Genomic DNA, 14,414 nt, shown 5'->3' with positions numbered 1-14,414 from the left:
CGTCCAGGTGCGAACGCAGAAAATGAATTTTCATTGACATGTTGCACGTTGTGGTTTTGTCTGCTTGAAGTCGACTTAAAATATGACAGGAAATCACAAAAATGGCTATTTTCATGATCAGCACCCAAAAGTGTTCAGGGAGCAAAATTTTTGTTGTCCAGTGTTATGGGGTGAGTTCATTGAAGTTATCAAGATATTATAGAGCCTTCCTGACTAGGTAAATACATTTAGTTTAAAAATTAGTCAAAAGAGCATAAAGAAATGTTTAGATATTTTGTAACTCTTTTTGAAATGGCATTTGATACAAGGACATTTATTGAACCTTGCAATATTGAATTTAATGAAAGTTGGAGAAACAGAAATCAGTGAATTTTGTCAAATTAGCCATGAACAATGATTGACATTATAAATTGGGGAAAAAATCCCATTGTTTTTCAAGTGTTATCTTAACCATTATGAAAATAGAGAGATAATTGAGATGAATTTACACATTTTCTCCCCTCAGCACGCTGAACATGATTTAGTAGAAGAACCTTCCATTTCACAAAATGAACGTCATGCACCAGAAAAATCTACAATCTAATAAATATGGGAGAAGAGATGGCAGTGGTTCAGCACCCAGCTAGTAATTGGCACTGAAATAAAAATGAAGAGCTGCTAATGGTTCAATGGTTAGACTAGACAAATTTGATAATTTATTAACAGTGACCAGTATTTATTAGTAGTTAAAATAATGGACCTATTTTAGCTGATTTCAAGAGCATTAGATTGTTTTATTCTTTCAAGATGGATATTTTTGAAAAATAATTGCAAGTTTGATTAAACAGGACCAGATTTCCATTTTATGTGTAAAATGGTATGAGAACCAACTAACTTGAACATCTTTGTCAGTCTTACTTACATGTGGACTACCTGCTTTGTGTTTTTTTAAATGTTTTATCAATATTTTAACTACTTTATCAATGTCTCTGCTAATTTTCTTCACCTAAGCACACTAAATTTATGACTTCTTTGGATTTTTGTTTGTGCTATTGGACATGTTAGATGAGTTCTGAGTGTCCTGAAAAATGATGGAGAATTCAGTCTTCCAAATATGTAAACACAAGCCTTAATGTTCAAAGAGAAATTTCATTTTTAAAATAAAATTGTGTATAAATAGCTCTTGCACAATTTGTAATACCTATAAAAGCAATTTCCATGGAAATGCACTTGATATTTGTTAATCTGGCAAAACTATAAATTTCAAAGCAGTAGCTTGCACAAATTTGATGTTTATAATAAACAAAACACAATGCTGGAGGAACTCAGGAGGTCATACAGCTTATATAGAAAGATAAAAATATATGACCAACATTTCCAGCCTGAGTCCTCCTTTAAGCTATGAGCAAAATGCGGGCAGGCACCTGAACAAAATGGTGGGGATTGGGGAGGGGGGGTGAGGGAGGGAGTACAATCAAGAAGTCATTGGTGGATAAGGGAGAGAAGGCATAAAAGAAAACTGGGTGGCGGGGGGGGAATAGCTCTGAATGGAGAAGAAAGGAGGAGGAGAGCTGGAGGAAAGGAGTCAGAGGGATAGGGAAGAGGTGGAGAATGGGAAGTAGGCCAGCAGAAACCAGAGAAGTCCATAGGCCATGTCTGGTCTCTGCCTTAAGACTGACTATGGAGCGGATAGAAAAATGGGAACTTAATTAAGGCTGAGCCAGTGTCCCATTCATATCCAAAGGCACTTCATAGCGCCCTCCAGATCCAGTGGAGGTGGGGCGACTGGTGCTGTAGTGCCACCTGTTATCAATACACGGCAGAGCAATGGCCATCTTCCCTACCCATTTAAAAAAAAAACACTATGGTTCCCAGAACAGTTCCAGCTGCATGGGGGATTATGGGTAGGGAAGACAGCCATTGCTCTGCTGCGTTTTGAGCTGCAGAGAGTGGTCCCAAAGGCCAAAGTGTGACTGTTCCAGCCCGAACCAGACGGCCCCCGCTGACAGCTCCCACCGCCCCCAACTTTGAGGGAGAGGTGTAAGTGGGGAGATGAGTCGAGGGCTGACAGCATCCAGCCTGCCCCTAAACAGCCGCTTAGTGCAGCTGTACATTCAGATTAATCGGCAAAGGGCTGCGTTGCGGAGATTGTACCTCTCGGAGAGGGGTTGGAATATGCAGCTTGGAGGCCACCTCTGCACATTCAGAAAGGTAGGTCATTATGCATTTTGGCGGAGTTTCTCCACCTTTACATCTTAACTTTTTGGCTATCTAAAATAGCATCTGTTTGCAGAGCACCCAGGAGGAATATTAGGTGTTGGTCCTCCAATTGACAGGTGGCCCAGTTTGGCAGTGCATGAAGGCATTGCTGGACATGTCAGCACTGGAATGGAGTGCAGAATTTAAATGGCTGTCAACTGAGAAATCCCTGTCATTCATGTGGACAGAGCGAAGGTGCTTAACAAAGCAATCTTCTTGACGTCCATAATGCATATTAATGATGCCCTTGTACATTGTTAATTTTGATGTATTTGTACAGTTGGAGTCAGTTATGCTGTAGTTTTTTCACTTCTAAATAATAGCCATAAAATTATGAACCTGTCACTATGGAGTGCCACAATTTTGGTTGCATTGTTTTGTGCTTTACATATCTGTTTAGAATTGCCATTTTCATCATCATGTGATTTAATAAACAAATAAAAAAATTTTTATTTTGCACACAGTGGTTTGTTCTTTTTTTTCCTCACACCTTGCTACATATAGCTTGGCTGGAATCAGGAAATTATTTTGTCGAGATTTACTGAAGTGCTTTTACAACATTTTGGTATATTTTAGTGTTTGAAATAGAAAATGGGGCTGAACTTGACACTAAAAATAACCGGATGTCTTGCTCTTATCAATTTGATGAATAGCAATTTAATATTTATGATAAACAATAGTATCTCAAAATACATCACATAATTATGCAGCATTGGTTCAAAGTCGAGCTGTATTTCAAATTTTAATTTGAAATGGGAAAAGTTAAATCTCTTGTGTAAACTCAATTGTAGGGAGGATTAAACTGATGCATTCTGATGTATCAATGCCTTCTGCTTTCAATTTTGGGATTGGATTCTAATCTTGCCAAGATTGATGAATGACAATCTCATGGAGGTTCTAATGATCATGTAAAATTAAATCAGCATAGAATTTATATTAGGCCCACAATACAAAGTTCCATAAATGAGAAAATCCAGTAGGTCAGAGTAAGTAGTGGGAGAAATGTTGTATTCTTGTATATTGAGATTAGTGACATCATCCGGTAACTTCTATGAATTTCATAACTGAGTTATAAATAATAATGTTGGGAATAGAATTTACGTTGTAGGTCAACAAAATTAGAAATTGATGACTGCTGACCAACTGAAGTCTTTACGGATATCTTCAATGTGTCACTGTAGCAGTCTATCTCCACGCGTTTCAAGAGACCCACCATTATCCCTGTACCAAAGAGGGTGACAGTAACTGGGTTCCACCATTCCCCGAGACACTGGGCCCATTTTAATTAATCTACAGATGGAACTGTTACACTGATAATGGTTCAGCCTTGTTGTCCACTCCATCCTGTCCCATCTGGAGATCGATGCCCTATATGCTGGCCTATCCGGCTCAGAGGGGAAGGGGAGAAAAGAGGAGAGCTCTTGTAATCGGGAACTTGCTGGTTAGGGGATCAAAAAGGAAGTTTGCTGGATGAGATCGAGGGTCCTGGTTGGTATGTTGCCTCCCAGGTCCCTGAGTCAGGGATGTCTCTGATCAAGTACATAACATTCTGGAGGGGGGGAGGGGAGCAGCCAGGTGTTGTCCATGTGAGGACCAATGACATAGGTAGAAGTGGGGATGAGGTCCTGAAGAAAGAATATAAGGAGTTAAAAAGCAGAACTTCAGATGTTCAAAAGGTAGCATCTCTCCTAAAGCACCTCTATTTCAAAACAATCTTGTACCTTTTACAAAGGATAATTGTGGCTGTTACATCTTCACCCAGTCTCTTATGAGGTCTCACATCACTCTGGCGAAATCATCAATGGACTCATCGGGCTCCTGTTTCCTGGTCATCAGGAAGTAGTGTGAGTGTAGGCTGTTTGGTGTGGTCACTAACTGGTCTTCCAGCAGTTTCATCATCCCTTCATAATTGGGGGTTAATACATCTCTGACGATCCTATAGGCTCTGTGCCCAAGCAACGAGAATGACCGTCTGAATTTCTCGAGGTTGTTCGACATCTCATGCATTAGCATGTAGTCCAGCAAGCCATGCTGTCATCTTCTGAATCAGAGGAAGGCCTTGGGGTCCTTCGGGCCAAAGTCCAAATTCTCCACCCTGATTGCATGTTGCATTGCAGCAGCCAAAAGTAAGCTAATACAATTGAAGGGCAATCAAGTGGCTCCACAAAGCAATAGATCAGAGTCAAAAGAATTTTATTAGCTTAGACGTTAGCTGGGGCTCAGAGAACATCTGGTCTGGATCCAAGCAGGAAGTGATCTGGGGTCAAGGTCTTGGGTGGGGACCTTTAATAGGGAATCTCCTGGGAGGGGTCAGAGGGAAGGAAGGGGAGGTACAGGCTAGTACATGCAGTTATTACAGTGGTGTATTATCTCATACCACCACATCCTGTACTCAATACTCTGATTTATGAAGGCCAACATACCAAATGCCTTCTTCACCACCCTATCTACAAGTGACTCAACTTTCCCTCCCTCCGCAGAGGCCCAGAGAGCATTCAAAACCATCAAAGGAGAAATTGCCAAGGCAACAATGCGGGCCGTTGATGAATTTATTCCTTTCTAGGTGGAAAGTGATGCTTCAAATGTAGCACTGGCCACCACGCTAAACCAAGCAGGCAACCGGTGGCATTTTTCTTCTGGATGCTGCAAAGTCCAGAATTCCAAAATGTGCCTGTAGAAAAGTAAACCTAGGCCATAGTGGAAGCTGTGCGCCATTGGAGATACTATCTAGCCGGTAGACCCTTCAACCTGCTAATGGACCAATGAGCCGTGACATTTATGTTTAATAATAAACAGCGGGGGAAGATCAAAAACGATAAGATCTTGAGGTGGTGCATTGAATTGTCCACCTACAACTACCAGATCTCGTACTGGCCCAGGAAGCTCAACGAGTTACCCAATGCCCTGTCCCGGGGAACATGCACCAGTGCGCCAATGGACAGACTGCAGGCCCTTCATGAGAGCTCCTGCCACCCCAGGGTTACCAGGATGTACTATCTAGTGAAGGCCCGCAACCTCCCCTATATAGTTGAGGAGGTCTGGGAGCTGACTTGGAACTGCTTGGTCTGCGCGGAGTGCAACCCGCACTTCTACTGGCCAGACAGGGCTCAACTAAGTATAGACTTCAAGGGCTCCCTACCATCCATGAATCAGAATGCCTACTTCCTGAGTGTAGTGGATGAGTTCTCGCGATACCCTTTTGCCATTCCTTGTCTGTTTCATGATCATGACCATGGTCATCAAAGCCCTACAGAACCTCTTCACTTTGTTTGGATATCCTGCTTACATTCACAGTGACAGGGGCCCCTCTTTCATGAGTTGCGGCAGTACGTCCTGACCAGGGGCATAACCACCAGTAAGACCACCATCTATAACCCCTGCGGGAATGGCCAGGTGGAATGGGAGAATGGCATAATCTGGAGAACAGTCTTCTTGGCTCTCAAATCAAAAGGTCTGTCCATTTCCTGGTGGGAAGAGGTCCTCCTGGAAGCCCTGCATGCGACCCGTTCCCTACTGTGCACAGCAACCAATGCAACTCCCTACAAAAAATTTTATCACTCCCTAGGAGGTCGGCGTCGGGGACCACATTGCCAGTCTGGCAGTCAACCCCAATGCCAGTATTGCTGCACAGGCATGTCTGACCCCATATGACAGACCCCCTGCTATATGCGAACTCGTCTTACGCATTCGTCAGACTCCCAGATGGGCAGCAGGACACAGTCTCCCTAAGGGATCTGGCCCAGGCAGGGAAGCAGCCCCAGCACCTGGAGATTCCCTAATAAAGGTCCCTACCCAAGACCTTGACCCCAGATCACTTCCTGCTCTGATCCAGGCCAGATGTTCTCTGAGCCCCAGCTAACGTCTAAGCTAATAAAAGCCTTTTTACTCCGATCTACTGCCTCGTGGAGTCACTTGATTGCCCATCACAGGAGTTGGTGTACAACTTCAAGTACAAGGCATTGGTGAGGCCAAATTTGGAATATTGTACGCAGATTTGGTTGCTGAATTATAGGAAGGATATAAACAGAATAGAGAGCGTGCAGAGGAGATTTACAAAAATGTTGCCCTAGTTTCAGGGTTTGAATTACAGGGAGGGATTGAGCAGGCTGGGACTTTATTCCCTAGAGCGTAGAAGATTGAGGGGTGATTTGATAGAGGTATTTAAAATTATGAGGGGAACAGATAGAGTCAATGTGGACAGCCATTTTTCATTGAGAGTGGGGGAGATTCAAACAAGAGAACATAGATTGAGATTGAATGGGCAAAAGTTTAAGAGAAACATGAGGGGGAATTTCTTCACTCAGAGGGTGCTGGGAGTGTGGAGTGAGCTTCCAGCCAAAGTGGTAGATGTGAGTTCGATTTTAATATTTAAGGAAAAGTTGGATAGATGAGAGAGGTGTGGAGGGTTATGGGACGGGTGCAGGTCAATGGGACTAGGTGGGAATAGGTGTTTGGCATGGAGTAGAATGGCTGAACTGGCCTGTAATTGTTATATATACATATATATGCCAGGCTGCTGTTCATTGACTTCAGCTCAGCATGTTACACGATAATTCCCCAGACGCTGGTGGAGAAGCTGTCCTCGCTGTGATTCCACACCCCTCTCTGTAACTGGATTCTGGAATTCCTAACAGAAAAACCAGAGTTGGTCCAGGTCGGCAGCAGAACGTCGAGCACAAACACGCTGAGCACTCGTGCCCATGGGGCTGCATGTTCAAACCACTCCTGTTCATGTGTCTGAATCATGACTGCAATGCCAAATCCAGATCCAACATTGTCATCAAATTTTCAGATGGCACAATAGTAGTCGGCCTCATCAGCAACAATGATGAGTTGCTCTGCAGAGAAGAGGTGGAAAATCTTATGAAATGGTGTGAGAATTACAACCTGATTCTCAACGTGGATAGGACAAGACAAAGGAGATGATTGCAGACTTCAGGAAGACCAGGGATGACCACTCTCCAGCTTGGTGGTGGAGAGAATAGAGAGCACCAAGTTCCTCAGAGTCCACTGAAGAAGTGACCTATCCTGGACACACATCTTACTTATCAGGAAGCTGCTACAGCGATTATACTTTGTGAGAAGACTGAGGCGGGCAAGGCTACTGGCCAACTTTCTGTCAAATTTCTACAGGAGCTCAATTGGGAGCATCCTGACCGGCTGCATCATACCATGGTACAGTTGCTGTAGAGTATCAAATTGGAGGTCAATTCACAGGACCATAAGTGGCAGAGATGATCACTGAGGTCTTTCCTTTCCATGCTCCCCTCCCATTGATGGGATGTAGAGGATCATTGTCTATAGTGAGCTTACAAAATAATGGAGGACTCCTGTCACCCAGCACACAGCATCTTCCAGCTACTCCCATCGGGAAAGAGATACAGGAGTATCAGAGCCAGAATCGCTGGGATGAGAAACAGCTTCTTCCCACGGGCAATAAGACTGCTGAATGACTGATGAACTACAAACCCTCTGTGACTACTATTTATTTAACAATAATGTTTATTTATTTAAAATTTGTGCAGCTGTACAATGTATACGTATCATTTGACTGAATGTGTGTTATATCTGCTTGTAGATTTGCAGAGTTTTGCACCGAGGAACAAAGAATGATATTTCATCAGGTTATACAGGTTATACAAATGAGCTCTCTGAACCCTTCTCCATTAACAATGGCGTGAAGCAAGGCTGTGTTCTCGCACCAACCCTCTTTTCAATCTTCTTCAGCATGATGCTGAACCAAGCCATGAAAGACCCCAACAATGAAGACGCTGTTTACATCCGGTACCGCACGGATGGCAGTCTCTTCAATCTGAGGCGCCTGCAAGCTCACACCAAGACACAAGAGAAACTTGTCCGTGAACTACTCTTTGCAGATGATGCCGCTTTAGTTGCCCATTCAGAGCCAGCTCTTCAGCGCTTGACGTCCTGCTTTGCGGAAACTGCCAAAATGTTTGGCCTGGAAGTCAGCCTGAAGAAAACTGAGGTCCTCCATCAGCCAGCTCCCCACCATGACTACCAGCCCCCCCACATCTCCATCGGGCACACAAAACTCAAAATGGTCAACCAGTTTACCTATCTCGGCTGCACCATTTCATCAGATGCAAGGATCGACAATGAGATAGACAACAGACTCGCCAAGGCAAATAGCGCCTTTGGAAGACTACACAAAAGAGTCTGGAAAAACAACCAACTGAAAAACCTCACAAAGATAAGCGTATACAGAGCCGTTGTCATACCCACACTCCTGTTCGGCTCCGAATCATGGGTCCTCTACCGGCACCACCTACGGCTCCTAGAACGCTTCCACCAGCGTTGTCTCCGCTCCATCCTCAACATCCATTGGAGCGCTCACACCCCTAACGTCGAGGTACTCGAGATGGCAGAGGTCGACAGCATCGAGTCCACGCTGCTGAAGATCCAGCTGCGCTGGATGGGTCACGTCTCCAGAATGGAGGACCATCGCCTTCCCAAGATCGTATTATATGGCGAGCTCTCCACTGGCCACCGTGACAGAGGTGCACCAAAGAAAAGGTACAAGGACTGCCTAAAGAAATCTCTTGGTGCCTGCCACATTGACCACCGCCAGTGGGCTGATAACGCCTCAAACCGTGCATCTTGGCGCCTCACAGCTTGGCGGGCAGCAGCCTCCTTTGAAGAAGACCGCAGAGCCCACCTCACTGACAAAAGGCAAAGGAGGAAAAACCCAACACCCAACCCCAACCAACCAATTTTCCCTTGCAACCGCTGCAATCGTGTCTGCCTGTCCCGCATCGGTCTGGTCAGCCACAAACGAGCCTGCAGCTGACGTGGACTTTTTACCCCCTCCATAAATCTTCGTCCGCGAAGCCAAGCCAAAGAAAAAAGACTTGTATAATTGGATGATAAATAAACTTGACCTTGACTCAAGTGTGAAATTTGTTTCTCACCACATCACCAGAAGAGTTTAGTGGAGAATTTAGATGTAGTGGTTAGGACTTTTCATAGGGCTACCCAGTCTGATGATATCCTCATCCAGTACTCTGGAAAGCCTGTTTTATCACTGGATTGATCTGGTGTGGGGTAATGTCCCTGATAGCCGTGGTTAGCACTAAAACCATGTTGCAATACGTTGCATTTACTACATTACTGAGCATTTAAAGTATTAGTTAAGCTCATGGCAGATAACGGAAATACAGTACAACTCCAATTATTTTAGATAGTCGGAATCAAGCCATTTTGGATAAACTATATTTTAGGTTAACTGGTAATTTTTAAAAAACAGCCCAGTACTTGTAACAGTGTTTAAACAACAAACAACAAGAGAAGGTTTTTAAAGCATGACATGATGTTTAATTTTCACCAAAAAGCAACCTGAACAAAATAAGATAAATTCAGCACCAAAAACTCGAAATTCTACTCAGAGGTTTTCCCAAATTTTCAAAATTGTTTCACCCTGTGCCGTCAGTTTGGCTCCAAAAACTGAGTATTTGTGATTATTTCAGATATCCTCATTTATCCAAAGTTTTTCTGAGGTGAAATGATGTCATTTCAGCTTCAAAAGTTTTCAGATAAATGAGAATTTCTGATTTTTCTGAAATTCTCAATTTTCCAAAATAAAAATTTGGAGCTGAACAGATGTCACTTCCAAAAAGATTTCGGATAAATGAGGATTTTGGATAATCGGATGTGCATTTTGATATTCTATCTGTCCTTGAGTGCATAGGAAATACTAAAACTCCTTTGGAAATTTGTATAAACATGATTAATAAATGAATAATTAGTGCCATTTCTGTAGGTCCTAATTGGTCATGCAAATTGACATGCAAAATGCAGGGGGCACGGTTCGTGTAGCAGTCAGCACAACATTGTAACAGTGCCAGCGATCGGGTGTAGGGTTCGAATCCTGCCCTGTCTGTAACGAGTTTGTTGTACGTTTTCACTGTGTTTGCGTGGGTTTTCCCTGGGGGCTCCAGGTTCCTCCCACTCTTCATAACTTATCTGATGTTGTAGGCTAATTGGGTGTAATTAGGGCAGCAAGGGCTTGTGGGCCAAAAGGCCCTGTTACCATGCTGTATTCTAATCTTAACATTTAAAAAAATAAATGTATACTGTTTGAAAACTAGGAAAAGAAAGGAATAAACTTTTTAATATTTTGCAAGGTATTAAAAATATTACTAATTTTCTTCCTTCAGGTACAGTTTTTAATATTGCATACTGGTAAATTTAATTTTGTTATGGTTTTGGATGGTTAACATGGTTTGAATTATTTTGTTTGTTTTCATTTGACTTTTTTTCTATTCACTATTCATTTTTGTTGGAAGCCCAATTGTCTTTCACTATTGCACGAAGGGCATATTGGTCAGCCAACAGTCAGCTGAATGACAATCTGGTGCAGACCAGAAGACCAATCCACTCTATTTGTTCCTTGGCCACTCATCCACTTGCTTTGCTACCAAAATGAATCACTTTATAACCATGAGAATAATTGCAGCTGAACCCACATCAATTTTAAGATCCAGTGAATATATGGGATGTAGCGGCGTCTACTCTGCTCCTGCAATAACACACACAACCAGACAGGTTGAGCTCAGTGAGCAGACTAGTTTATCGCAGGCTGCTGGACTGCACTTATAGTCCCAGCCCGGACCTGGCTGAGAACCGTGCTGAAGGGCGCTGATGTCACCTGGGCATCACGTGGTTCCCCAAGTTCGGGTTTCTGAGCCCCGAGCTGGAAGGAAGGGAAACCCTGATGGCACCATTTTGGCCAGCTGCCCCGCTTACAAGCGGGGTTGGTTTGCCTGCCTTGTGGTGAGCCGCCACAGGATAAACATTAGAAAACCTGTGAGACCTGTTGTTTCACCTAATCCATTGGTGTGGCTTAGATTGACTACCATGAATCTATATGATGTCTAAAAGAAACATTGTCCTAATCCATATGTATTTGTCCTGGTTTTATTGGGAGGGGAAGATTCCAAATAGATGAGAATGAATCTCCAATGGACTCATGTACAAAAAATTACACTATTCTAACTGCAACAAATGATGAGCATATTGTTGTTCTTTATCACTTGAGCAGTTATTTCTTTTTAAATATTCTTAATTTTGATAAATGGGGTGGATGACCTAACGAAATCCAAATTTGAATTAGCATTTATGATGCTTGTGTTTTATATGGCACCAGGTAGAAAATTCCTTTTTTTTTTGGTAATATTTTATTTATAATTTTAAACATATTTAACAATCAAAACAAATGGAAAACATCAAGAGAACCCCTCCCTCCACCCCTCCCCTCTATATAAGTCCTATTAAACAGAGAAAGAACAAAGAAAAAGAAACAAAAAATCATCCCATTGCCATTGTGTACAGTAAAACATATGGAGCCACGATAATACCACAATGTTAAAGTCTTTACAGAGGTCTACTGGCTAGCCAGTAGCAATCGTAACCTTATATTGGCTCCAGTGAGGTACCTATATGCTCTAAATAAGGCTGCCAGATTTTTAGGAAGGTGTTATATCCCTTCCTGAGATTGCATGTGACCTTTACAAGTGGAATGAATACCTCCTGTCCATCAGTGGATGGGAATCCGAAGTCCATGTTACTGCTATGCACTTCCTGGCAATTTCTGTGAATTCAATTTAAGAATTAGTTAGTGATCCACCAACCGTGGTAAAGTTCCCCAGAAGACAAAAGAAAATTCCTTTATATGAATTTGCACATCAATAAAATCTAAAATCTGCCATGTGTAGCTTGATTCAATGCCACATCCTTGGTAAGTATTTTTGTCTGCTAACCTTGTAACTTAAGCATAAATCACTATTTTCATTTTGAATATTTGGTATCAAGTTTCCAAAAAGTATTCAAGTTTATTCACAGGTGAAATTTGGATGAAGTGTCCAATCTTACCTGACAAGTAGTTCAATAATCACTTAATTGTACTCAAGATAACTGACCCAAGCCGCTCATTGGAGTATTCACTTGTCTTAATTTGCATCTAGTTATTTTTAACCTATTGAGATTGGTGGAAAACACAACAACAGCTAATCCAGCCCTAGAATAATGAATGTGCATGTTTGCCAAATTGGAGCTGTTCGATTCCTTACACTTCCTGGCAATGGGTAGTAGCCTTGTAGATTATAGGTCTCCTAGGTTTCTGCCTCTGCAATCCATTCCAGTAGAGTTATAGACCCCATGTTATTTTAAATGAAATCTTTTCCTTCATATCTCTGATCTTGCTATTGGTATTAATTATCCTGCCACCTCCTTATCAACTTCTGCCAGAATCCCAATTTTATTTGGACGACACTTTCTCTTGGAACTTGAGAACATTTCATTTCCTGATCAATCTATTTTGTCATTGAAACTTTGTTAAAGATCTTGTTGCAGTCAATATTATATGTCTCTCCATCACCAGGCCTTCTCAAAATTCTCTAGCTAGAGACCATCTTCCCTTACCAAATCTATTAACGTGCTACACCCCAGAATTAATACCAACATTTTGGCAATATAAGAAGAGGCTGACTATCTTGCAGCCACTTAATCTATCCCTTGTACATCATGTTTAAACAATTGGAGCCTGTAGCTCAATCCCAAAGGGTACCACACCTGCAGCCAGAGATTGGAGAATGTTGGAGCCTGCTTTCCCTCTTCTCCCCTACCCAATTAAGGGCTGATAAATCCACTTTCTCTCTTTTTCAGTCCAAATACATCACCATTTCCTCATCAATTTCCAAGTCTGTATCATTACTCCTCAATAATATGCCAGTTTTGGTCCCTATTAGGGCCTGTTCTGTTTATTATTATTACTGTACCTTTGTAGAGCAAATGTGAATTCAATGCCTTTGATCAATTTTTAGATCTAGCATTATATTTTATGAAAGCTGTGTGATAATCTGTCTATGATCACTGAAATGTGTCAGTATACCTGTGGTCAAGATTGCACACAATTCAAATATGCATTTTGACAGAAATACTGAGATATTTACTTGCTTGTTGACAGTTGTCTCATATCTTTTGAATGGTTATCAGCAAAGTTTAATTTACCAAATTCACATTTTTTTAGATACTTGCAGATCAGAAATTTTTTACAGGTTCAATTACCAAATTTTCCCATGACTTGTGAATCTAACATGCTGGATGTAATTTTCAAATTACAACCCTCCCAGAAGGGTTTAATAACCTTTATATGTGATAAGCTTTCAAAATTGTGTCAGGTGTCCCTCAATAAGATTAAAAGAAAGTGGGAGCATGATCTTCAGTTTTCTTCTCAGACAAAAAATTGGGATTTGATTCTTAAATTAGTTAACACCTCTTCGCTATGTGCTTGACATTCTCTTATTCAGTTCAAGGTTGTACATTGGACTTACATGTCTAAAGATAAATTATCCTGTATATTTCCTGATCTAAATCCCTGATGTGACAGATATAATGACAGGGAAGAAACCTGGATACGTATATTCTGGTTTTGTCGAATTCTTGAACCTTATTGGAGGAAGATTTTGAACCTCATCCTTTAATAGCTTTGTCTAGAGTGTCAGATGATATTAATAAGCTATTTTCTTAATCTGATTGTCAAGTCATACAATTTACAACTCTTATGGCACGAAGAGCTATCCTACTTAAATGGAAAGATCCTGTTCCACCCATTAGTACTCAGTAGTTATGTCATGTCAGGACTTAATTTAGAAAAGATCAGGTGTTCCACATTGTATGCTAACATTAATTTTCATAAAATTTGGAGTCCTTTTATGGACTATTTTCATACTCATTAAATCTGTTTGTGTTGATCATTGAGTGTATTTATTTATAATAAGTTATATATTTATTATATATTATATAATATTATTTATAATGTAGTTTTTCCTTCAGTTAGATAGACAACAGACTCGCCAAGGCAAATAGCGCCTTTGGAAGACTACACAAAAGAGTCTGGAAAAACAACCAACTGAAAAACCTCACAAAGATAAGCGTATACAGAGCCGTTGTCATACCCACACTCCTGTTCGGCTCCGAATCATGGGTCCTCTACCGGCACCACCTACGGCTCCTAGAACGCTTCCACCAGCGTTGTCTCCGCTCCATCCTCAACATCCATTGGAGCGCTCACACCCCTAACGTCGAGGTACTCGAGATGGCAGAGGTCGACAGCATCGAGTCCACGCTGCTGAAGATCCAGCTGCGCTGGATGGGTCACG

General features: G+C 41.8%; 1 protein-coding gene across 1 annotated transcript in view; it reads left to right on the top strand.

The window, feature by feature from the left end:
• The window catches only part of flvcr1 (FLVCR choline and heme transporter 1), a 54,406-nt gene extending 51,709 nt beyond the window's left edge, over positions 1-2,697 (top strand). The window contains exon 10 of the mRNA XM_069931326.1: positions 506-2,697. Coding sequence (XP_069787427.1) covers positions 506-583 — 78 coding nt within the window. The 3' untranslated portion in view covers positions 584-2,697. The remainder of the gene's footprint in view (positions 1-505) is intronic.
• Positions 2,698-14,414: the final 11,717 nt, after the last annotated feature.

This window comes from Narcine bancroftii, chromosome 4 (genome assembly GCF_036971445.1).
Source record: "Narcine bancroftii isolate sNarBan1 chromosome 4, sNarBan1.hap1, whole genome shotgun sequence".
NCBI classification, from domain to species: domain Eukaryota; kingdom Metazoa; phylum Chordata; class Chondrichthyes; order Torpediniformes; family Narcinidae; genus Narcine; species Narcine bancroftii.
The sequence above is the reverse complement of the archived record's forward strand: the minus strand, read 5'-3'. Positions and strand labels throughout refer to the sequence as shown.